This window comes from Catharus ustulatus, chromosome 4, assembly GCF_009819885.2.
Source record: "Catharus ustulatus isolate bCatUst1 chromosome 4, bCatUst1.pri.v2, whole genome shotgun sequence".
Lineage (NCBI taxonomy): Eukaryota > Metazoa > Chordata > Aves > Passeriformes > Turdidae > Catharus > Catharus ustulatus.
Window position 1 is genome coordinate 24,218,003 of NC_046224.1, and position 23,551 is coordinate 24,241,553.

The 23,551-nt window shown below is 53.9% G+C and overlaps 2 protein-coding genes across 3 annotated transcripts; both read left to right on the forward strand.

Moving 5' to 3' along the window:
• The first annotated feature begins 1,588 nt into the window (after nucleotides 1–1,588).
• On the forward strand, nucleotides 1,589–12,071 carry NPTXR (neuronal pentraxin receptor). The gene is made up of 5 exons (XM_033058633.2): nucleotides 1,589–2,356; nucleotides 8,941–9,163; nucleotides 9,287–9,531; nucleotides 9,856–10,035; nucleotides 10,404–12,071. The coding sequence occupies exons 1-5, from the start codon at nucleotides 1,796–1,798 to the stop codon at nucleotides 10,626–10,628; spliced, it is 1,434 nt and encodes a 477-aa protein (XP_032914524.1). The 5' UTR covers nucleotides 1,589–1,795; the 3' UTR covers nucleotides 10,629–12,071.
• A 6,028-nt stretch (nucleotides 12,072–18,099) lies between these two features.
• On the forward strand, nucleotides 18,100–22,300 carry DNAL4 (dynein axonemal light chain 4). 2 transcript variants are annotated; one of them, XM_033059093.1, is made up of 4 exons: nucleotides 18,100–18,175; nucleotides 19,219–19,433; nucleotides 20,130–20,213; nucleotides 21,133–22,300. In XM_033059093.1, exons 2-4 carry the CDS (start codon nucleotides 19,362–19,364, stop codon nucleotides 21,295–21,297), a joined length of 321 nt encoding a protein of 106 aa, XP_032914984.1. In that variant the 5' UTR covers nucleotides 18,100–18,175; nucleotides 19,219–19,361; the 3' UTR covers nucleotides 21,298–22,300. The 2 variants fall into 2 exon arrangements, with proteins under 2 accessions (XP_032914984.1, XP_032914983.1); XM_033059092.1 differs by having other exon boundaries at nucleotides 18,109–18,175; nucleotides 19,222–19,433.
• Nucleotides 22,301–23,551: the final 1,251 nt, after the last annotated feature.

The following is a 23,551-nucleotide window of genomic DNA, read 5'->3' on the forward strand; positions in this document are numbered from 1 at the left end:
CAACCTTTGGTAATAAAATTTGGACAGTGCAAAATCCCCAGCACAGCATCACTTCCCCTGGCAAGAAGCTTTGTAGAAGCGTAAGGCACTTTTTTCTGCAGGGTTGCAGATAAAGGATACCCGTCCTACCCTGATCTGCACACTGTGGGGCAGCTCTCACACGGGTTCCTTCCAAATCCACTCCTGCCTGGCCGCTGCCAGGATGGGCATGCAGCAGGCAGGGGGTGACACAGCAGGGTGCCATCCCCTGCCACTGCTAGCAAGGGACAGGTTGGAGGCAGGTGCCTCCCCTCATGGGGTGCACGCTCCTGTTTCCTTTGCATCCCGTGCCAGTGCCCACTTGTCCCAGCACACCGCGCACTCACCCTCCCAGAGCACTCACTGGCCTCGCCACCAGGGCCAGACGCCTGCTGCTTGGGCTTTCTTCACATCCACCTGCCCAGGCTACTCCATGTCTGGCTCCACTTTTCCTCCTCAGCACTCCCTTCATCTCTACCTCTTCCTTGAATCCCCCCATCTCTGTCTCCTCCTGCCCACAGCCTTATAACACCAAAAGTCAGGCAGGTTTCTTGCTGGCTCCAGGGTGAGGATTTTGAGGGGCTGGGGTACAATGCATTCTGTGGGGAGAAAGGGTGACTATACCCTGGCAACAGCCAAATTTAAGGAGTCTTTTGTAGCTCTGGCTCCCTTGCTATCCACTCAAATATGCCTGGGGGAAAAAGAAGAGGTAATCTTTACTATTGTTTCATACCCAGCACCGGAGCTGTTTTAAGCACACACACTCTTGCTTCCCTGCCGGCTAGGAAGGATTTCCTGCCATTTCTGAGTAGAGCTTGATTGATTTTGTTTGTTTTCTCTCTTCTGCTCCTCTTTTCTCGGCAGGGCTGTGTCGCCAAGGCCCCACTGTGGCTGGGGAACAGGAGAGGGCACAGCACAGCTTCTGTTGGAGCAAGGAGAAAGTGGTTGTCTGAAGTAGCTCGTTTATTAGCAGCTCAGACTAGAGCGATGGTGGGGGAAGATTAAACGTGTGTCTTTATTTCCCGAGTGGATAACATGGGCGTGTGCGGCAGAGGGTGAAGCATCCCATGGCAGCTCTCTGCAACAGTCCTGTCTGAGGTGGGAGAGCAAGACAGCTAGGAAGTTTGCTAGCTAAATTTTTAGGAGACAGGAAAGGAGGAAAAGGCCCAAAAGACCATCACAGGGAGTGACTGATTACGAGGCTCTCACCCTCGGGGTATCAAGGGACTCTTTTCTTCCAGCCTAGGCATCTCGCAGGGGAAAAACCATCCCTTGGGCAGCGCCGGAGCAGCATCCTGCTCCCGCCGGGCTGACTTCAGCGCGCCCGAGGCAGGGCTGGCCCGTCCCCCGGTGCCCCACGGGCGTCCTCCCTGCCCTTCCCATCCCCTTGCCCGCTCGCTTCCCACCGCCCGGCCAGTCCCGTCCCGTCTCGCTGGCAGCCCGGGGAAGGTGCTCAGCGAGAATGGGGAGTCACTAAGAGGGGCACGGCCGGGGGCACGGCCGGGGCCGGGCGGGGGCGGTGGCGGGGGCGGTGCGGTGCGGTGCGGGCGGCGCCGCCCGGCACATATAAGCGCGGCGCGGCGCGGCGGGGCCCCGGCGCCGGGGCTGCTGCCGGTACCGTCCTTCACCGCCAGCTCCCTCCGGGCTGCCCGTCCACCCCTCCGACCGCCCGTCTCCCTCTCCATCCCCGCCCGCTTTGTTTTCTCGCCGTCCGCGGGCTCGGGCCCCCCACGCCGCTGCCACCCTGAAGTTTCTGGCGGTGCTGCTGGCGGCGGGCATGCTGGCTTTCCTTGGGGCCATCATCTGCATCATCGCCAGCGTCCACCCGGCCGGCACCGCCGCGCCCGCCGCCGCCGCCGCCGACAATGACTCGGCCGCCGCCGCCCTCCTGCCCGCCGCCGACAAGGGGCTGGGAGCGCTGCACGGCCCCGCCGAGGCTCTGGCCAGCGCCGGGCCGCGCCTGCCGGGGGGGCCGCCGCTCTTCAGCCGCTTCGTCTGCACCCCGCTGAGCACCGAGTGCCCGGCCACCGGCACCGGCAGCGCCGCCGGCAGCACCGCCGGCCCCGAGGAGCTGCTGGCGCTGCGGAGCGCGGCGGCCCAGCTGCGCCGCACGGCGCTGGAGCAGAAGGAGCGGATCCGCATGGACCAGGAGACCATCCGGGAGCTCACCGGCAAGCTCAGCCGCTGCGAGGGCGGCCTGCGGACCCCCTCCGCCGCCGCCGGGCTCCGCGCCGCCCCGCGCCCCGGCACCATGGGCCACCCTCCCGACGAGCCGCCCGCCGTGCGGGAGCTGGAGGAGGCTGTCCGCACCCTCCAGGACCGAATCGACCGGATAGAGGTGCGAGGGATGCTCCTGGGGGTCTGGGAGGGATGCTCCCCGGGAAAGATGCTCCCACACGTGCCATTCCCCAGGCCTGCAGCCACATGCATCCCGAACTAGCTCGTCCCCTCATGAGCCTTCAGGAAGGTTGTCCTTGCCTCCCTCTTTCCTGAGATCTCTGCCCGGGTACAAGGGATTCACCTTGAGTCCTCCTCTCTTCTTTCCATGCTTTGGGTAGTCCCAAAGCACCAGGGCTGCCCCACTTCCCCCCAGTCTGTGCCCAGGCAGGGAACCTTGCTTGCCCCATAGCACCTGCTAAGGACTCCTCCAGAGCAGGTTGGCAGCTCAGGGGCAGATCCTGCCCTTTAGCAAGAAGGGAAATCCTATCTGATGCCATCACAGTTATGAATGGGACGTCTCACAAAGTTCAGAGAGCCTGGCACCCTTTTCCCACATGGTCCCTAGGAGCTGGAGAGAGAAGGGCACAGCTGGAGTCGTTCACTGTGCCCATTCCTGTGGCACTGGGCTGTTGGCACTTGGGATGCAGACCCCTGGTCACCATGCTGTAGCAGCTGTGCAGCATGTGCCTGGCAGGCTTAACCCTGGCCCAGCCACAACCCAGTGGCACCAAAGGCTCTGCCGTGGTGCCTGTCATGGGGCACATCACAGAGTGCATGTGAGTGTTGATTTATTGGGGCTGATTTGGGCTCAGCAGTCCCACGGAACTTGGCAGACTTTGCAGGATATGGCTGTGGCAATGGTTTTGGCACGTGAGAGCTGCAAGAGGAGAGTTGTCTGTTTTCCCTGTGGGAATTGCTCCAGGTAGGGGTTGTTCCCTGAGGTCTGTCAGGTGTCAGAGCCACCAGTAAGGAACCTCCTGCGAGTCCTCAACCTTCTCATTTTCCTGATCAGTTCCCTGTTTCCCTCTCCACTCTTCCCTGTAGTGTGGAGCTAAGAGGGGGGTCATGCAGCACCTATGGGATCCCTCCTCAGCTTTGACCTTCTGCCCCCACTCACTACACACATGTGGGCACAGCAGCAGCAGCAGGAAATGGATGGGAAATTCAGAGCCACTAAGGTCACAGGCTGATGAATGAGACTGGGAGAGAGGGTTATTGTAATCGATGGAGACACTGAACAGGGAAAAAAAGACAGAGAAAGGCAAATAAACACATGAACACAAAAAGGAGAAGAGCTGGAAGACCACAGAGGAAGCACCTGTGACCTGCCAGGGTGATGCATACACAGGCACAAAAAGAAACACAGAGGCATGCCAGGTACGTGCAGGGAGAGTGGGATGTGCAGCCTGTCTGACATGTTGCCCAGAGCCAAAGACAGGCAAAGGGAGGTACAGACCCCCCCAAAAAAACCCCTGCAGCCCTAAACAAATGATTTTCCATCAGCAGAATAACACAGCAGGTATGCTCAAAAATAAAGTGGGGAAATGAGTCTCTGCACACATATACCAGATGATGCATGGTGGGATGGTGCCCAGCATATCAGTTTGGACTTGGAGAGCATCAGGCTATCGCTCTTCTCTGTGGGGCAGCATCACCCATGAGTTGTCCTGGCCCCTCTCCTGGGGTGTCTGAGGATGGTGGGAGGTTTGGGGTGGAGGAGGAGGGTGAAGCTCACAAGGGTTGGAGCAGGTTGTCACATGTGCCTAGGGAGCCTAAAGCGGTGCTGGGATGAGGCTCGTGCACACACTGATGAGGAAGCCAAGTGGCACATGACCAGAAATGTTTGGTTTTGTGTTGCCGGGGGCCTGAGGGTCCCAAGTATACTCTGCAGGGGAGACACAGCACCCTGAGACTCAGTGAGCCCTGCCAGGTGAGGAAATGGGACAGCTTGTTACAGGTGGGCTGGAATTTGTCTGTCGTGGCTCCTGCCTGGTGAAAGTGTCACCTGTGTGCACCACACCCCTGCGATGGCTGCAGCCCAGCCAGCTGAGCCTTGTGGCCACACCTCAGCCATCCAGTGATGGTTGCCTATGGCCTCCCTCTTCAAATTGCCTCCCACCCCACCCCAGTAGCAGACACCTAAAACTTCATGGTGGGATATCTGTGCTCTTCTGTCCTGCATGGCTCCAGCTGTCAGCCCTAGGAGCCTTCCTGGGGTACCCCATGACATGGGAGGCACTCAAAGCCTCCACAGCTACCCTGGATGATGGCAATGATCATCCCAAAAGTGACCTGGATGGGGACAGTCCTGGGGTGGCCCTCACGTGATGAAGACTCTGCAAAACGCATTGGGAAGGAGAGGAAATGCTGCCAAGTCTGTGGTGGCTTAGTCTCAGAAGAGATGACACAAAATGCCATGAGCCGCTCCGGGAAGGCTGCATCCCAGGGAGTCTCCAGTCAGGTTTGCTGGCAGGGATTACTGCTGGATGCTTCAGAGCTAGGACTTCTAATCTGGGCACTCTCCGCCCTGTCTGTAAGGCATAACAAGATTTATTCATGCATTGAAAAACCTATTAAGGCACTTGTTTCTTAATTTTGTCAGCATGGCAGAAGGATTTCCCAGAAGAGGATGCAGGGAGGGCCCTCATGGTCTCGCTCTTTGTCCCCTGCCATTTCTGTGGGGCTGGGCTAGCATCAGCACAGCATTCACACATCTTCCCTCACCTCTTCCTAATGCCACCGAGGCACTGATCATCCTTTCCTCATGCACAGCAGCCTGGTCTTGAGGGTCTCCCCTTTCTCTCAGCACGTGCTCATGTCTGTACACTCTAGTGCATCTTGGAGCACAGAGCCGAGGGACCCAGGTGCTCCTTTTCCATGCTTTTAGTTATTGCTGCAAATGGAAAGGGACTGGAGAGAGAATCACCTTGGCTGCCTGGGCTGTGCCGAGATGCAGATGCCCCCCTTCTCCCCATCATCCCTTGCAGGAGAGCGGAGCGGGAGAGGGGACAGCCTGATGGGCTCCATGGGGGACCTGGTGGAATTGCAGCAGCCTGTTTGCTCCTCCGCTGGTTCGCGGCTGTGCCATTGCGGCTGGTGACCTGGCTGCTGGCAGGAAACCCTCGGGTAAGGGAACGGTAGTGACCTAGCTGCTTCCCTCCTGTCTTCAGCACTGCCGGGATGTAAACACACAAATTGTGACAGTCCCAGCCCCACCCCAAGAGAGGTTTTAGGGGGACAGGATCAATGGTGAGCCCTTCTCTTGTGAGGAAGAGGGAGAGGCTAATGCATCCCTGTTTTTCTTCTACTCCCTTTTGGAGTTTAATGATCCCCAAGGTCCTGCCTGGGTTCAAAGAGGTGGCAGAATCCAAAAACCCTGCAGCAGGTGTGCTGTCCTGCAGCAGTGAGCATCCCAGGGCGGCAGCCACTGGAGGAGTTTTGTGCAGGCTGTAAGGATTCATGGGTCCAAGGAATGGGATGGGTCTGCTGTGGTGCACACCCAGCTGAGCATCACGATCCCTGGGATGTGCCGGGACTCCATCCCGCAGGCACCCTGTGCTCCTGCCTGCCCTGTCCCAGCAGCCAAGGTGGGCACTGCTATGCTGGGGGCTGGCGGGGAGCAGCAGCGCCCAGATTTGCTGGTGCATTAGTAAATGAGGCTCTGATCTCCTTATGTAAATCAAAGTGCATTTGCTGACTGAGGGCTGCAGCCCCAGCGAGCACACGCGGGCATGGCTGCCGCAGCCCCCTGCCCCCACCTCCCCCTCCCCATCCCCTGCCAGCCGCTGACATTTAACGTGATTAATATTACCTGGCATCTTTCAATCTTTTTTTGCCGGTTCTGGTGGCCAAAAAGCGTGGAACGAGCCTCCCCCACATCCACTGCCCACTCCCCTGCTGCCTGTGCGGTGGCAGATGGGAAGCCGGGTGCCTGCTGAACAGCCAGGGAGAAGGCGCTTCCCCCCCTTCCCCTCCCCAAAGGTCACCAGTAAATAACAGCTGCACATCAACCATTAATAATTTTGCAAATAATTTGCCTTGTGAGAAAGATGCTCGAGCAGCAGCTCGGAGATGAGGATCATGGCTCGGGGATGCAGCCTAGCCTGGCATTGGGGGGATCGTCCAGCAGAACAGGGTAGAATGGGGAGTCCAGTCTCCTGTCCAGCCATCATCTGGCTGTGGGGACACGGATGGTGTTTGCTGGGATGGCCTTGAAACCCTGCCAGATGAGGGTACTGGCTACAATCCCTTTCCATAAGGAACAGGGGTCAGCAGTGGTTCAGTCGTCCATGTGGCTCCGGCTGTCAGTGCCCTGGCTGCCAACTTGGAAAGACCAGCAAGAGCTGGAGAGAGGGCTGGATGGCGAAAAACTCTGAAATGGGGAAGAAAATGAACAAAAGGGGAAAGACACAGTGTGTGTGCATGGAGAGAAGCATCAGGAAGAGATGCTCCAAAGACAGAGAAATGGAAAAGCCATAGGGCAAAAAGTTACAGAGGGAAGAAAATAGCAGCAGGGAGAAAAGCAGGAGGAAGAGAGAGGTAAAAAAAAAAGTACTCAGTCACTACTGAATAATGTAGGGCAGGCTATTGGGGGCTAGTGAGAGTGACAAAATCTCCCAGCTTTTTCTTTTTTCGTCATTAACAGATGGAGCCATGCATGATAGCAGGGACGTAGGCTCCAAACCCGCAGCTCGAGCAATCAAAGCGTGCGGCAGACAGGAGCGTGCCAGCCTCCGCTGCAGCCAGGCAGCCTGGCAGGAGGAAAAAAGCTCTTGGAGCCCACGGGATGTGGCCAGAGAGGCAAAGGCAACCCCATCCCACCTGTGCTGCCTCCTCAGCCAGCTCAGCTTGGGTACAAATGCAGACAGTCCCAGGCGGGAATTATCCCTGCCAGGAGGATGAGAATTAACCTTTCCACTTCCCTTCCCTCCTACCATCTCTACCCTCCCTTTCATCCAGTGGATCCCCAAGACTCCTTACAGAAAAAAGAAAAAGAGTTAAAGCCCCTTTCCCATTGGTTAATCCTTCATTTTTGCAAAGTCCAAAGGTAGGATGCTCTTTGCTGAGCACTTTTCACTTACCAGAGAGGTTTTGCTCTCCCTGCAAGAGCATCCTTAGTGCTGCCCGGAGCAAACTGGCAATGAGAGCTGGCATTTGGTCAGGGCTGGCAGATGTCCTCAGCCCAACCTCTCTTTTCTTGCTGGGTTTTGCTTTTCCAGGTTGGTTTTCCTCACAGAATCTGTGGGTTTGCCCCGGCAGACCCTGCTGGCAGCTCTTGCAGACCTTGGGGCACCACAACTTCCATTTTATTTGCAGCCTGAGCATGTTGTTCCCCAGAGTGGGTACATTGTGCTCACACCAACACCATCTTCTCACTTTTCCTCTCCCTGCTGTTCCCATCCGCCAAGGCTGCATCCTGCCCAGCCAAACCTGACTTTCTTCCAGCCTTCGCCTCCCCTCTGTTGTTTATAATGGATAGCAAAGATTAGGGGTGACATGGGCAGCCATCCCTCCCCTTCAGCTTTGTGTGCATGATTATCAGGTCCTGTCCAGCCTGGAGAAGCTGGATGTAAGAAGGAAGAAAAAGCAGGAAGCCACAACCACAGGTGAGCATACTGACCTCCCCAGGCCAGCTCTGAGACAGGAGGGAGGCTGTTCAGATCGACAGGGATGGTATCCCCCATGTCCTACCAGCACAAGCCATGTGAATGGCCAGGGCTGAAGCAGCCATGCAGATCCCTCAGTGCTGGAGGAGCCAAGGCAAGGGTCTCCATGGCTGCTCCAGCACCTCTGGGAAGGTCTGGCAACACAGAGGAGGTGGTTGTCATCTTTCAGAGCCCATGGCAGAGTCACTAATGCACTAAGGACACGGGACAGAAGAGGGCTCCTATTTACAGAGAAACTCCAGGAGCATGGCAAAGGGTCACTTTCTCCCTTCCAGACTGGTTTTCTTCCAGCTGGGGTGGGGTCTCCCAGTAAGGTGGGATGTGGGGTCTTTGCAGAATGCAGTAGCAGCTGTGAGCACCTTCACCAGCTGCTGTGTTGGATTTGCCAAGGGAAGAGTTTTGGTCTGAGTGTTAACCCTGATGGGACAAGACAGGCTCGATATTCCCCAGGTGATGGTTCATGCCTTGAGGATCAGAGACACGACAGCCTGGCACCATCCCACTTCTCCCTGGCGTTCTGGTGCCCTGGGAGAGGCTGGCTTATGGAGCACTACCTGGCACACGTGCACACACCCCCGCACACCAGCTGAGCTCAGCTAAGAGGATTACAGTCCCATTAAGTGATGTTAATGTGCTGGCTATAGGTAAGCAACCTCACGAGCAGCAGGAGTGGCTGGGAGCTCCAAGGTCCTGCCTGTGTCATTTCCTCATCATAGGAGGCTGCCTGCAGGAGCAGAGCCAAGGGATGACCCAAACATCCCATCCTTGCTCTGTCTCTGAAGCAGCAGAAAGTCATTAAGAGCAGCCAAGCTTCATTTTGCAGTAATGAGCTCAATGGGGGCTCGGAGAGGGGAGGTACAAAGTCAGCTGGAGGCTCTTGGAGAAGACCCCAGTGTGGATATGGGACTGTCATCCCAGCACTACCTGTAGTGCTGCAGGCTGGACATGTCCTTATTTAAACTGTTATAGTGGCACTGTGATGAATTTTCTCTTTTGTGCCTCCCATTCTCGCCATCGTGGCTGCTGCCAAATGCAGCAGGAGCTGCCAGCCCGCACCAATGGCTCAGCACCCACTGCCCCAGCACTTGCCCGTGATGCCCTCCACACCAAGATGGAGCAGCTGGAGGAGCAGCTCCTTTCCAAGATCCTGACCCTGCAGAAGGAGCGCCAGGCTGCCAGCACTGACCGCAGCCAGCAGCAGCACAACATCGAGAAGGAGCTGAACTCGCTCCAGAACCGGGTGACAGAGCTGGAGCACGGTGAGTCCTGCCCAACGGGCGTGGAGCTGGGGCTACCCCCGAGGTACCTTGCCAGGAGAGCCCTAGGACAAGTCACCCTCATCCCAGCTACCTTCCTCTCTCCTCCCCATCCTTGATCCATAGGACCCCTAGGCTACAGCCCTCCTGATGCCTTCAAGGTGACCATCCCGGTGCAGAACAACTACATGTATGCCCGCATGAAGAAGAGCCTGCCGGAGCTGTACGCCTTCACCATCTGCATGTGGCTGAAGTCCAAGGCCCTGGCAGGGATTGGCACCCCGTTCTCCTACTCTGTCCCAAGCCAGGCTAATGAGATCGTGCTGTTGGAGTGGGGCACCAACCCCCTGGAGCTGCTCATCAATGACAAGGTCAGCCCAGTTGCAGGAGGGGCAGGAGAGAAAACCCTGCCCTCATCTTCCCTGCTTCAGTCCCCCTAGGAAATATTCCTGGGGGCACTGGTGTGGGGGAGCTGGGAGGAAGGGGCCCTAGGTTTATGGTGGGAAGCAGGAGGATTGGGAGGATGGCTCATTGGGGTGAGTTTTGAGAGGGAGAAGCAGCACATTTGGATGTCTGTAGATTTTGGGATGCCACCACCACCATGGGGGTGCACTGTTTGCTCTGTGAGGGGCTGGGGAGACCCTGGGGTCCCCAGCAGTCCTACCGAGCACTGAGATCTTGCTCTTCTCTCAAAGGTTGCCCAGCTGCCGCTGAATCTGAAGGACAAGGCCTGGCACCACATCTGCGTGGCATGGACCACACGGGATGGCAAGTGGTCCGCCTACCAGGATGGTGAACAGCGGGGTGCTGGCGAGAACCTGGCCTCCTGGCATTCCATCAGGCCCCAGGGCATCATCATCCTGGGTCAGGAGCAGGTAGGTACCAGCTGGACACCGAGAGCTGCCAGTTAGCATCGCTCTATGGAACTGGCTGGGGGGAAAAGCCCCCAGGTGGGGTGAGGGGAGGGGGCAGCATGGGCAGGAGTGCTCAGCAGGGCAGTTGGCTCTCCTGCCTGTTCACTCAGCCCCCAGGCTGGCCATGTGCCCTCACTGTCTTCTCTTCCTTATCCCTTTGGCCTTCCTGCCTCGTCTTCCTGAATCTCTTCCATGCATTCATCCCCTCCCCTCCTTGCCATCAAGCACCTTGCTCTGCTTCTCCCTCTCCCCCTTGCTGTTTCCCACTGGATGCATGTTCCTCCTCTTCTCTTCATCCCTGTTCAATCACCTCTCCTGCTCTTTCCCAGGACACGCTGGGGGGCCGCTTTGATGCCACCCAGGCCTTCGTGGGAGAGCTGGCGCAGTTCGGCGTGTGGGACCACATGCTGGCGCCAGCGGAGATCCTGGGCTTGGCTAACTGCACCTCCCACCTCCAAGGGAATGTGATCCAGTGGGATGAGCAGGCGGTGGAGGTCTTTGGAGGTGCCAGCAAGGCGGGCTTTGCTGCCTGCGAGGAAGGGAGGAAGGCATGAGTGGCCCCAGCCCTCTCCCAGCGCCAAGGAGCCCGGTGGCAGCCCCGAAGCAGGGAGCCCCTTTCTCCCCTCCCAGACCAGTAAGCCTTGATGGGGCAATGATTGAGCCCCCCATGCTGGTGTCCCAGGAGGGAGAGGGGCCCCTAGAATTCTCCCTGTTGTCCCTGTGCTGGTGCTGTGGCTTGTCCTCACTCCTGGCCGGCTGGCTCCTGAGTCTCATCTTGCCCCACTTCTGTTCTGGGTGGAACTCGCCATACCTGCAGGTGTCCTTGATATGGTGAGGGTCCTCACCTCGCCAGACCTAACAGGGAATGGGAAGGAGAGCTCCACTTTGAGTGCAATCCAGTCTCAGTGGGATGCCAGGGTGCAGGCATCACCTGAACACATCCCCCTTCCCTTATTTATTTCTAGCAACCGCCTGTCCGGTTTTATGAGCCTGCATTCCAGGATCTCACCTCCAGTCCCATCCTTCTCCTGCTGCCCTGGTTTTTCAAATGTGGCCCCAGGGAAGCTGAGGGAGAATGGTAGAGAATCAGTGGCACAGCACTTACCCCCCTGCACCCCTTTCCCTGCCTCTGCTGCCTGTTTGGGCAGGGCTGCCTGAGGGGAGCCAGATTTTGAGGCAGAGGGAAGAGAACACTCTCCACCACCTCCATGCTGGGGATGGGTCAGCCACCAAGGGAATGGGGGAAAAGGGGCGACATCTCCCCCAGCGCTGGCCGAGGGGGAAAGAGTGAAAAAGCAAGAAAAGAAGAGATGGAGGATGGTGGCAGTCAGAGGAGCCCTGCCATCCATGCCTGTCTTTTGGTACTGGATTGGGCTACTACCCTTGGTTCCACCCAGCTCCCCTTCTTTTAGCTGCTCCTTGCCAGGAACAGGGCTGCCACTGGCCTTGAAACTGGGAGGGTAAAAGAGCAGGCTGGTGTTTTCCCTGTGGAGTGCCTGACAATACGCTGTTTCCACATTGTGTGGTCACCGACATCTCGATATGTGAGTGTGTGTATGTGCACATGTGTGTGTGTCTGGGGGTGGGGTGGGAGGGTTATTATGGGGCTCTCATGGTTGCTCAATGCAGTGTTCAGCTTCCAGTGTTCCCCCCTACCCCAAGTCCCACTTTGGGTGACAGCTGCCTCTGCCCCTGGGGGAGGCAAAGCTGGCAGAAGGGACAGCCCTGCCAGCCCCCATCCCCTTGCCCAGGGTCTCTGCCAGTGCTGGGGTGGCTCAGCCCACTGGGAATGACACAGCGGGGATGGGGAGCAGCCCTTGTGCCAAGTGGGAGCACTGTGACCTCCGTGCACCCTGAGGAGCTGCCCCCTCTGCCTCGCTCGCTCGCGCGCTTTCTCCAATGCACGTTCGTGAAAAGGGCCCCTGACGTGCACCCGTGTTGGGACATTTCTTTTGTAAAGCTGATCGTGAACAATAAACGTGATGTTTTCTGTTCGAGCCTCCTGCGGAGCGCAAGGTTGCTGGGGGGATGGATGGGACTGGTCAGCCCAAGATGAGGTGACCTTCCTCAGGGTGCTTAGGGCCGCTGAAGGGTGGTGGCCAGGCCCACTGCTGGCATTACAGGAATATCATCACAGGGGTTTGGTATTGTTGGTGTTTGGTATTGGGGGTGGTGTCACAGTCTGGCTACATTTGATCTACCCCACTGCAGAGCAGTGTGGGGTACAGGCTGCTGCTGGTGGGGCACGAGGGCTGGGGGAAACACCTCTCCATGGAGGGAAGCAGGAACAAGTAAAAAATCACGGCTCTAGGTCAAAGCATGATAGCGAGGAACTCACACAGAGCATAAATCTAATTAAGTACCAGTAATGAGTTTCTGACCTAGCTAGGCACAAGATGGTTCAGGCATGGCTCTTGGAGCTCCTGTTGTAGAACAATTTGTGACCAGGTCGGCATGGTGCTTTTGCCTCTCATCGCATCCTGCTCCTCCTGCAAAAGGCTCAGCTTCACCAATATTTGGGGAAAACAGAACCCAAAGCCAGAGGACTGAGTTTTCCCATTGCTGGCATGTTCTCTGAGTCAGAGCTGCCCCCCTACACTTCTCCTTCTGGAGGATATTTAATGCCATAAAAGAAAGGCTGGCCCTCTCACCTTCAGCACATCTTCACGAAGTTGAGGGCTGGTTTTGAAGAAAAAGTATGTACTTCAGCTGGAACATTGGTTCAAGGGCCTTGCTGAGCTGGAGGCTCATATCCCCATTACTAAGAGGAGAGGGTTCAACAGGTGCCATCTGCTCAAGCACCCAAATAACAACAGCATAATTAAGATACACATTTTCTAGAAAAGGAAATGTCAAAAACAGAGCTGGGATCATGAACTCAGAAAGAGGTTAAATGGTGGGGGGAGGGGGGAACTGGTCCAGAAGATCCTCCTATCCAAACTGCAAAAGCACTGTGAGAGGGCTCTTGGGGCTGCTGGCCAAGGCAGGAGAAATGTGAGAGGATGAACAAGGATGGAAACAGCCTGGCCGCTGATGTAGGCTATTGGCAAAACACCCATCTCCTCCGGAGCCCGGAAACCCAGCCCACGTTGAAAGTGTGTGTAAATCCTCTCCAGAAAAGCAGAAACGAAGGGGACACCAGGAGATGCTTGATCAGGGCCTTGAGTGCTGCCCTCCTCATCCCTGCCAAATGATGCTGGCATGATCCTAATCCCAGCCATGTCCCCAGGATGTGGATCTGTCACTTCTGGATCAGGAGAATGGGGGGAGCCTGGTGGCAAAGCCTCTGCAGGGCGAGATCCTCTCTCCCAGAGGTTCACAACCAGCTAGGCAGACCTGGGGCAGACAGGAAAACTTGGTAGAATTTTCCCAAACCTTTTAAAACTTTCCAGAAAATGTTGCCACATAAGGCTGTTCAGGAAACAAAGGCATTATGGAGAGATTAGAAACTGGATGGGAGACACAAATGAAGAGCAGAAATAAATATTTGATTTCCATCCTGCCCTGGCTCTCTGCAGGAAGCAATGTCTGCTTCTTACCCGTCTGAGGAGGAGGGAGAGCAAGATTGAGACCATTTCTTTTCAGTAAGCTGAGCCTTGCAAGAGCTGTAAACCTGCAACAGGGCTTAAAAGGTAGAGGAGATGACAAATCAATAGCGTTGCTGGCTGCAAGGAGTAATTACAATGACTTACACATATTGCTTGCTTCTAAATTAACCAGGAGCACTCAGGAGAAGCCCTGTGTCTCTCTAAGGGCAGCTGGTTGGAAAACAACGTGTTGTGCACAGAAGAGATGAGGAACAACAAAGTCGGCTTTGAGGGAAAGAGGAGGGGGAGGAAAAGGAAATTTTTAACATAATGAGGAGAAGGTTTTGTGGTTATGGTAGGTGCTTCAGCTGGCTGGCTGTATTGTGTCCAGATATCCAGGATAGGAGGGAAAAGGTGGAAGCTGGGCAGTGAACGGCAGGGCAGGGCAGGGGTGCTGCTGGGCTGTGGATGTTCAGCAGCAGCTGGCACAAGAGGAGATGATGTGGGGGACAGGCAGGTATGATGGATGCCATGTGCTGTCCTCTATCTCCCTGCCAAGGGGCTGTAAGCACTCTTCTAGGAGAGGAAAGGGACTGCCATTTCCTTTCCTAATCCGCAGAACTCGCTGCTGCAGGGTTTTCTGCTAGCCAAGGGCTTAGCCAGACTCAAATACCACCCACCCCATTCTCCCAAAGAGTTTTGTCTGGCAGTGAAGAAGACCAAGTTAAACATGGCAATGGGAAACCTTCAGGCTTGATGGCTATTAATTATTGTGTTTGAAAAGAAAATGCTGACATTTATGAGCCCCTCCAGCCCCTCTTTCCAAGAGGGTACTACTGGCCATGCGGGTGCTGCCTTCCCAGGGACACAGGCAATCCTGGGACCCTCGACTTCAGAGTGGGCTTTGGGGATCTCCTGTGCTCCCCAATACCTGCAACCTCAGCACAGTTTGCATGTCACGGCTCCCTGCAGTGTGTCAGCCTCCTGGTGCCCTCAAACGAGGTCAAGCCAGCCAATACTTGTCCCCAGGAGGTGATTTCCAAAGTCCCCATTACCTGCTCTGCCCTAGCAATGGGGCACTGCCTAATTGCCTCCTTTCACCTCCCTGTCCTGCTGGGAGCCTCCCTTGCTCCCTCCCAGAGCCAGGAAGGCTCATTAAGCCTTGTGCAGTGCTCGCACAGGGAATGAATGCTCCACGATTCCGGAGCATCTGGCACAGGAACAGCCCCCGCACGGCTGCTAGTGCTGCAGCAACAGACCTTACTAACAGGAGCTGTCGTTACTAGAGGTAGTAGCTACAGGATCACGTGGATCTGTTTCCCAGCACACCAGGGGATCTGGCTGTCCGAAAGCGAGCTGCCCTGTCCTCTGGCACAGAGGCTGAGCTGCCCCCAGCAGTCACCCATTCCTGCACACCAGCGTCTCCATCTCTGCCTTGCCTCAGTTCAACATGGTGATCCCAGCAAAATGTGGCTTCAGTGCCTCCTGAGAGCTGCCTCCAAGCCCCCAGCCCTGGCCCACTGTTACTACCCAAGGCAGTGTGGAGGCAGTGCCCAGTCCCTGGGCTGTGGCTGACAGGCTGGACAGCAAGCTCCAGCTTCACCACAAAGAGGAGATGGGACATGGCACAGCAGAGCCTGTGCCCACAGGGACAACGGGAAAGTCCCAAAACCTGGCAAAAAGCAGGTAAGAAAATAAAGAAAGAAAGAAAAGAAAGGTGTCTTCCACCTGATGAAGGGTCAGCCTGCTGTCTGGTCAATGAAGATGGCTAAAAGAAAGCAGAAGGCAGTATATTTATTACATATATGTGTATTTTGCAGTCAATGGTTACTTTTCTGTGCTCAGCTAAGGAGTACAACACACCCTCATGTCAGAAAGCAAATGATTTGTTTCAATGCATTTCACTGTGGCTGCTGAAAACAAAGGGATGAAAGAGTTTCCACCCCTAGTGGCAAATAAGGCACGACCAGCCAGAGCAAAGCAACAGTTCCAGCTCCCTGCAGATCCACGGGGGTGAATTGAGCCCTTGCTCTGGACTTGCTTTCACCTACAGAAGGGAACCTGGTCCACTGGTATTGGAAACTGAAGATCAGGTGAGGTGCTGTCTGTGCCATCAGAGCCAGCAGCAAAAGGACCAGTACACATAACCTTTGTTGGCTCAACAAGGCTCTGACTGGCTTGTGGAAACCCTGCACTTGAGGGTCCAGAAACCAACTGCTCACATTTTGTTAAGCCACAGTAGACGGAGACAGGCCAGCAGAACGCTCTCCTTCCTCAGGAGGCATCTCTATCTTGCAGCCCCACTGTATCACCCACCACGATCACAAAAACATTCTTCTTCCTATCTTCGGGCCAGCTGCAGTTTTGTTTGACCATTTTCCTTTAGCTTCTCACCTAGAAGCCACTGATGAAAAGCCCTCACAAGGGAAACACTTCCAGGGGTCACATTGATCTGAACCAAAGCCCATTTAATTAAACCCAGAATCACACAGATAAGTGTGCTCCCCCCCTGCCCCATGCACGGAGGCACATGCACACAAACACACCAGCTCACACTCACTTGCTGCTTGGTAGTAAAAGTGGGTGAACTACACAGGGATTAAAGCATTAAAAAAAAACAACAACAACAAAAAAAACCACCACCACAGCAGGAATACGGTGCTTGAAAGAGCCATGTCCCTAGAGAGATTAGAGTAGCTGCCTGGAGATAAAGTAATGATGATGGAAAGATCTTCTTCTTTGCAGAGATTCTCTTCCTAATTATCTTGTCTGAAAAGAAAAAATGATGATCTCCCAGCTTTTATCTGTCTCTTGACAATTTTAGCTCTGTGCCTGCTTTGTTGCAAGAGGTCCAAAAGAGGAAGGAGAAGGAATTAGCCCAGGAGGCAGGAATGGTAGGAGAACGAGTGGCACAGGAGGCAGTGCTTCATTTTTGTCACCACCAGCAGTGACAGAAAAGGAAAAGATGAATGATCACTGCAGCTTTGTCTTTCCAAGCCCAAAGGCAGCTTCCCAGGCTCCAGCACTGCTCTGTCAGGCAAAGGACAGCCAGGAGGTCGGATTCACTGCTGAACCTGTGAAAGAGATAACAAGGTGTTCTCCCTGTGATCATAGGGCACAGCTTGGTGCTACAGTGAGGGAAGAGGACTCCTGAGCTGGCAGGGACAGGAGAGCACCCAGATTGTTCCTCCCCCACTCTTTTCCTTCTCAAACAGCTGGAAAGCAAATTCTTCTTTCAGCAGGCAGCAAGCAACAAGAATGTTTCAAACACAGATCAGACAGAAGGTCCACATGAAAAATCAGACCCATGAGCCACTCTGCAAGACAAGGATGGCCACCGATGGAAAACCAGGGGTCACACCCATCAGCTGGGGCTTTGGGCAGAAATCTTTCCCTTGGTATTATCCTGGAGCTTGCTGCTTCTCCACCCGTGTTAATCTCAGACAAATACAACCCTAGACCTCCTTGAAAACTGTTCAAGCCCTGGTTTAGAGGAAATTGGTGTTTAGCTAGCAGGGTGCAGAGACAACAGAGGTTTTGTAGCAAGCCCAGAGCCAAGAAAAACCTCAAAACAAATAGACATTGCAAGCACAAAGCTATGGAGGGCGGGAGGGAGGCGATTTTCTCAGTGGGGATGGAGGCTGCTGCTATAGGAGCTGTTTGCAAACTCATGATTCATCCCCACAGCATCACTTTCTTTACATTCCTGTTGACATGCAAACATGAGCTGTTGCCTCTCCCACACAATGAGAACTGTGTCCTGTTCTGGAACCCCCAGTTCAGGAAGGACATTGAGGTGCTGGGACATGTCCAGAGAGGGGCAATGGAGCTGGCAAAGGGTCTGGAGCACAAATTCCGTGAGGAGCAGCTGAGGGAGCTGGGGTTGCTCTGCCTGGAGAGGAGGCTCAGGGGTGACCTGATCACTCTCCAGTTCCCTGAAAGGAGGCTGTAACCAGGTGGGGTTCAACTTCTTCCGAGCAACGAGGCAGGACAACAGGACATAGTCACAAGCTGCACCGGGGAGATTCAGGTTGGACATTAGCACCAATTTTTTCACAGTAAGCGATTAGACACTGGGATGGGCTGCCCAGGGAGGTGGTGGGGTCACCATCCCTGGAGGTGTTTAAGGAAAGACTGGACGTGGCACTCAGTGCCATGGTGTGGTTGACATGCTGGACTCCATAGTCTCAGAAGTCTTTCCTAACCTGATTCTGTGATTAAAAAAAAACAAAATTGCCCCAAATCGCGACTTGTTTTTATATTTACCCTTGTTTAAAATTTAAAAAAATTAACTAGAACTAGGCCTCTAAGGGGTGATAAGTCAGAAAAATATTAAGCCGCCAGACGCCAGGTTGGGGGCAGGGGGGCGGCACAGCACAGGCGCTCCGCAGCCACCCCACCGCCGCCAGCGCCGCAAGGCCCCGCGCGCCGGCCGGCCGGCAGCCAGCCAATCAGGTGCGCCGGGCGGCGCGCCCCGTCCAATGGGCGCCGAGGGGGCGGGACTTCCAGCGCCGGTTGCTATGACAAGCGCGGCTCTTCCTTAGCAACGGCGCTGGGCCGCGGCGGCCGCGCAGGTGAGGCCGCGTCCGCAGCTCCGCGGTCCCGCTCCTCAGCGCCTCTGGCCGAGCTCTTCCTCCGCGGGGACGAGGGCAGCGGACCGGGGTGGCGGGGTTGCTTTGGGTGTGCGGGCAGCGTTCCGCTGCCTCACGCCCTCGGGCTGTGGCCGCAGGCACACCCCGGCTGGAGATGGGTATTGAAGTGTTCCCGGGGGTGGCGCTGGCCAGGCGGGGGTTCTGTCCTGCGGAGGTCGTGGTTTGGGCCGCCTGTGGGTCCCACGACTCCATGTGAGGGTTGGTGGTCTGAGTCGGTGCTTAGCCAATAGCTCTCTGTACGTGGCATAAATGATTGGTGTGTCGCCTGGCACCGTGGTTTCGTTTTTCTTTTAATAGGGGCTCACCCTTGCTCCCCCTGGGTAGGAGAGGAGGATGCTTTGTTGTGGGCGCAAGGACCAGCGGGAGGAGCGCGGTGCAATGCGTGAATCTCAGTCAGTGCTGTGCCCGGCTAGAGGCAGGCTGGTAATGAGGCTCTGAGGCACGTCCAGAGTTTTCCCATATGGCCCTCCCCAGCTGACAAATGCTCAGGGATCTGAGGCGCAAGTGCACAAACGAGACCAAAATGTTCCTGTTAAACATTTCCGTCCAGACAAGTACGCAGATTCTGTGCCTAAAATACTCCTACCCTTCTCTTGTCATGTGCAGTTTGAAACTCTTGCAGATAATAGTGTCCTGGGAAAATCCTTTTGGAATTAATCAAGAGTAGTAGCAGCTGATATATTGTTCTCTTGTCCTCTCTTGAAAGCTGTACCTTGGCTCAGCTCTCCCTCAAGCTCCACTGGTGCTTCTGGGAAGTGCTGTTCTCCTCACTTATGGAACAAGATATGGTTTAATAATTTGTTTGCATTAATGGTCTATGAGCTAAGACTCTCACTGGGGTGTGAAGGTGGTGTTGAAGAAATGTCAAGTGAGTGAGATAGCATGACATTCTCGTAACAGTTTCATTTGCCTTTAGTTTAAATTGAAAGCCATCTGTCTCTTACCCGTGTTTGTTTTTGTTGAAGCAGTGTCCTCTAGGCCAAGAAGCGTTTCCTCCTGCTGAGGAGAGGAACAAAAAGCCCTGTTTCTCTCAGCTGGTTGTGCTACAGCTCTTTGCTGAACTCCAGGGAGCCCCTCCGCCCCTTCCTGGAGTCTCTGTGGAAGGACCATGGAAGAAACTGAGGAGGAAAAAAAGGACGAGGCTGATTATAAAAGGCTTCACAGTTTTCCTCTGATTAGGGTAAGGAGGGGGATAGATAACACATTTACCAGTGTCAGAGATATGAAAATCTGCCTTCATTCTTACTGTCCTTTTCCTGCTGAATAGCTACTGTGAAAACAGGTGTACTGCTGGTCTTGTGGAGAGATTCTGGTTCTCACTGCTGCTTTCTCTCTATCCTTGAACTCTCCTGAGGAAATCCAATAGCACTGCTGTCCCTCATGTCAGCCAGAGGAAGCCTGGGACAATGTGATCCATCAAACAGATTGGGAGCACACTGCCTTTGGAGCCCTGTCCTGTGTTTTAGATGCAGCTTGCTTTTTGTCCTAGAGAAGCTGGAGCAAAAGATCTTGCTAGCCAGCCAGATAGCAGCAGCAGAAGAAAATGCTGTGTAATTCAGACTTCTTTTTACTCATATAGCAATAATTAAGGACTGTAGTTGAAACAGTGTTAGTGTGCTTTCCCTTTATCTTATACCAGAAAGACCGGTAAATGTCTTGATCTCCTCCTTTAAGCTGTGCTTACACAGTGCTAGTTTTCATGTAGAGAAGAATTCCTCATTGGCTAGAGGAATGGTTCACTCATAATGCAATTTTCATATTTACTACCTGTCTAAGCTCCTGATAGAGCCAATGCAGAAGTTAGAGCAACTTACTGTTGTCTTGTGTCCAGCTCTTATTTTTCTGCTCAGTTGTCTTGTCTGTTTGCCCTTTCCAGCACTCGGACATGCCGGAGGAGATGCGTGTGGAGACCATGGAGCTGTGCGTCACGGCGTGTGAGAAGCATGCCACCAACAATGAGGTACCAGCGGCCTCCCAGAACGGACAGCCTGCTGATACTGCAGCTCAGGGAACCTGCAGGAGCAGGGATTGGGCTATGGGGCAGAGCAGAGTCAGGTCCTGGCATCCTATTACTCTCTCTCTGCAGTGAGCTAGGGTAGAAGGAGGAAAAGAGCTTGGCTAGATCTCAGATTCACTTCTCTTGGTCCCCAAGATCTGTAATAGCACTTTGCAGAGATTAGCCAGTCATGCTGGCTCCCAAGTCTTATCTACTTGCCTTATCCTGCGTTCCTGAGACATACTTCCACTCTGTACATAAATTGCACTGTGCCTTGGAGGCTTGGTTCAGAACTGCATGGAGTCTCTTGTTTTGGAGATGAGTGCATGAAAGTCTGTTAAGTATTCCTTCTTGGCTTTAGGATCAACAATCAAGGGAGAACATACCTTGCTTCATGGGCAGGGCACCACCTGTCACTGAAGAATCTTCTTCTCACCTATTTTTGGATCAAGCAGGGTGTGATCTGGGAGCAGTAAGCCTTTTAAAAGTCAGCCTACTTTCAGTGTTTCAGTAATTAGCTGAAGGAAAAAAATGGACTCCTGTAAAAATAGCTGCAGCTTAGTGACACGAATCTGCTCTCATGGTCACCACAACCAGCATAACTCTAGCAGCAACTAAAACAGAACTCTTGCTTCAGACTGTGTGAGCAGCAAAAGTGGTGCAGTTCTTTAATTTTTTCCTAGCTGCTCTGCTGCAGGCTGCTGAGACCTGTTCTACCCTTGGGTTTACCTCTGGGGAGCTCCAATTCCTGCAGTGCAGCTGCTATACCTGTTGCCTATGGCTTGAGTAGTCTTCAAGGGAGGAGAAGATTAGGGGGATATTTGCATAAAACCTTCCTGGTTGCTTTGTCTCACCTTATGCTCTCTTCCTTAACGTTCTCCAGAGTGCTGCCAAGATGATCAAAGAGACGATGGACAAGAAGTTTGGGTCCTCCTGGCACGTGGTGATTGGGGAAGGTTTTGGCTTTGAGATCACTCACGAGGTGAAGAACCTGCTGTACATGTTCTTTGGTGGCAGCCTGGCCGTGTGTGTCTGGAAGTGCTCCTGACCCCTGGCCGTGTCCCAGACTTGCTGAATACAAGTGATTTCTTCCTGCTCTTGACAAGTTTTGTATGATCTGGAGGTGGGGCTTTATTTTTAATACTTAAATGTCAAGATTTCTTTTTTTCATACTGACGTAACAGTTCTGTGGGATTCATAAGGTTGGTGCATGTGTGTGTATGAACCTGCTAAACTGTCCTGTCCTTCCTTGTGGGATTTCTCATCTGTCTGTGGCTCTTTCCTTGGTGTTTGAGCTGGAGCAGGAGAGAAGTGAAGAATAGGTAGTCTCACAACACACTGCACAGCACCCCTAGCAGGGGAAAGCAAAAGTAAAAGCAAAAAGGTGCCATCTAGCCCTATGTTTTTTTAACTTCCATTTATTCCACATAGTTTTCCTCTTTTCTCTGCTTTCTTTGCTACCATGGCTCTGACTAGTACCTGTCTTTCCTCTCTCTGGATGCTGCTTATACATTCTTCCTCCCTTCTGAGATGTCTATGCAGACCTGATAGCACCAAGGGTCTCCCTTCAGGCTGTCTGTGGAGGTGTGAGCCACAGGGAAGCAGTCCCAGATTGCCCTTCCCTGCTGTTTTGGGAGGGTACAGCAGCTGAGCTGCCTGGGCGTAGGAGGTTGCTATGCAAACTGCCCCCTCCTTTCTCACCCACAGCACACTGAGACAGCATGAAAACACAGGCGGCTGACGATGCCTGGGGAGTGGGTGAGAGCTCTTTTTAAGGCTCAAATGCCTCCCTGTCAGTTCTTGGGGGTGTTGCAAGTGCTGTGTACTTTCAGCATCTTGTTTGGAGGTTGACAGAGGAAGAAGGCTCCATGTGAAATATAACTTGGTCATCGGAAACCTAACGTCGTTCTGGACTTGCGTTCTTTTAGCCTGTTTCATTTTTTATAGCTGTTGGTGTTGGAGGATGGAATGACCGTAACTGTGTTACACGTATGGTTTATTTATAAAACCTGGGGAACTGTGCTTTTACAATAAAAATTCCATAAAATGTCTTTGCGTGTGTTTGTGTAGGCAAAGTAGTCCAAGAAGCATGGAAATAAGTAAGCCATGGTGTAGCACAGGCAGAGGACAGTGACAGAGCTCCATCCTGCAGGTTTCCTGTGTGACTCTTGTCCTCCCTGTTCAGTTTCTTTTACCAATGCAAGCCACAATGGTGAGGAGGGTTGCCAGGCCCGTGGTGCTGCTGGCCACACCACTCTGTCCAGGCAGCTGCCTAAGCAGTAGCAGCAAGGGAATGTAACTGTGTCTGCTGCCTCACCAGTGTGCCTCAACTTTGACCATTGCAGTCTCATATTTGTAGCCTCCTTAATTTTCAGATTTCCTCTCAGAATGTTGCCAGCTATAGACATCTCTAGTCCATAGTTAAGTCTGAAGGATCTTTCTGCATTAATGCCTGTGGTGGATCAATCTGATCAAAAAATTTCCTTTTGTTCCTTTTTCTGAACCTCAAGTGTTATGCTAGGGATGTCCTTTCTCAATTTCATTGTGTCAGGCAGCCAGGAATTGGAGTAATATGAAGACAACTAAGAATTATTTCAAATTTGGACCATCTGTGCTCGGCTGGGCCAGGGTAGGTTGGTAGCATGATTCCTGCCCCATAATCAAAATTGTGCTGTGTAGAAGACCCCAAATCCTCTGAGCTGTCTCATTGTGCGACTGCTGTGTGTCCCTCCAGCTGATTGCCTTTATGTGAAGACAGTGCTATTGATAACACTTTCTACAGCTGGCAGGTGGAAAAGATTATTTCCTGGTCTGCAACTTTCTAAACTCTTCTAATTCAGAGCAAGAGATAAAGTCTTTGGAATGCCCCATGCTGGAGTGGGATGATCCCTTCAGCCATCCCGCGGTCACTTTAATTGTGCCTCTTTCACACTAATGAATAATTAACTGCCCTGTGCATAGGCACAGGCACGCTGGTCATGGGCATCTCTGCAGGGTCGTGATGACCTGCAGATGACCACACAGAGCCGCTGACCTCAGCACACAGTCTCTTGGACTTGCTGCCTGTTTATCTTCTTGGCCACCAGCTGACCAAAGCTAATGTCTCCATGACCTGCATTGGCAACAAGGGAAGGGTGAGTGCTCCCCAGCCTTCTCAGAGCCTGAGTGTGCAAACAGGTTAAGGTGAACTAGGTGTGAATGTGCAGCAAGTCAGCTCCCACAGTGCCATTTTCACCAGGTAAGTGCAAGGTGGCTCACGGGTGAGTGGCAGGCTCTTTTTAGTCACAAGGGTAACAGCTTTC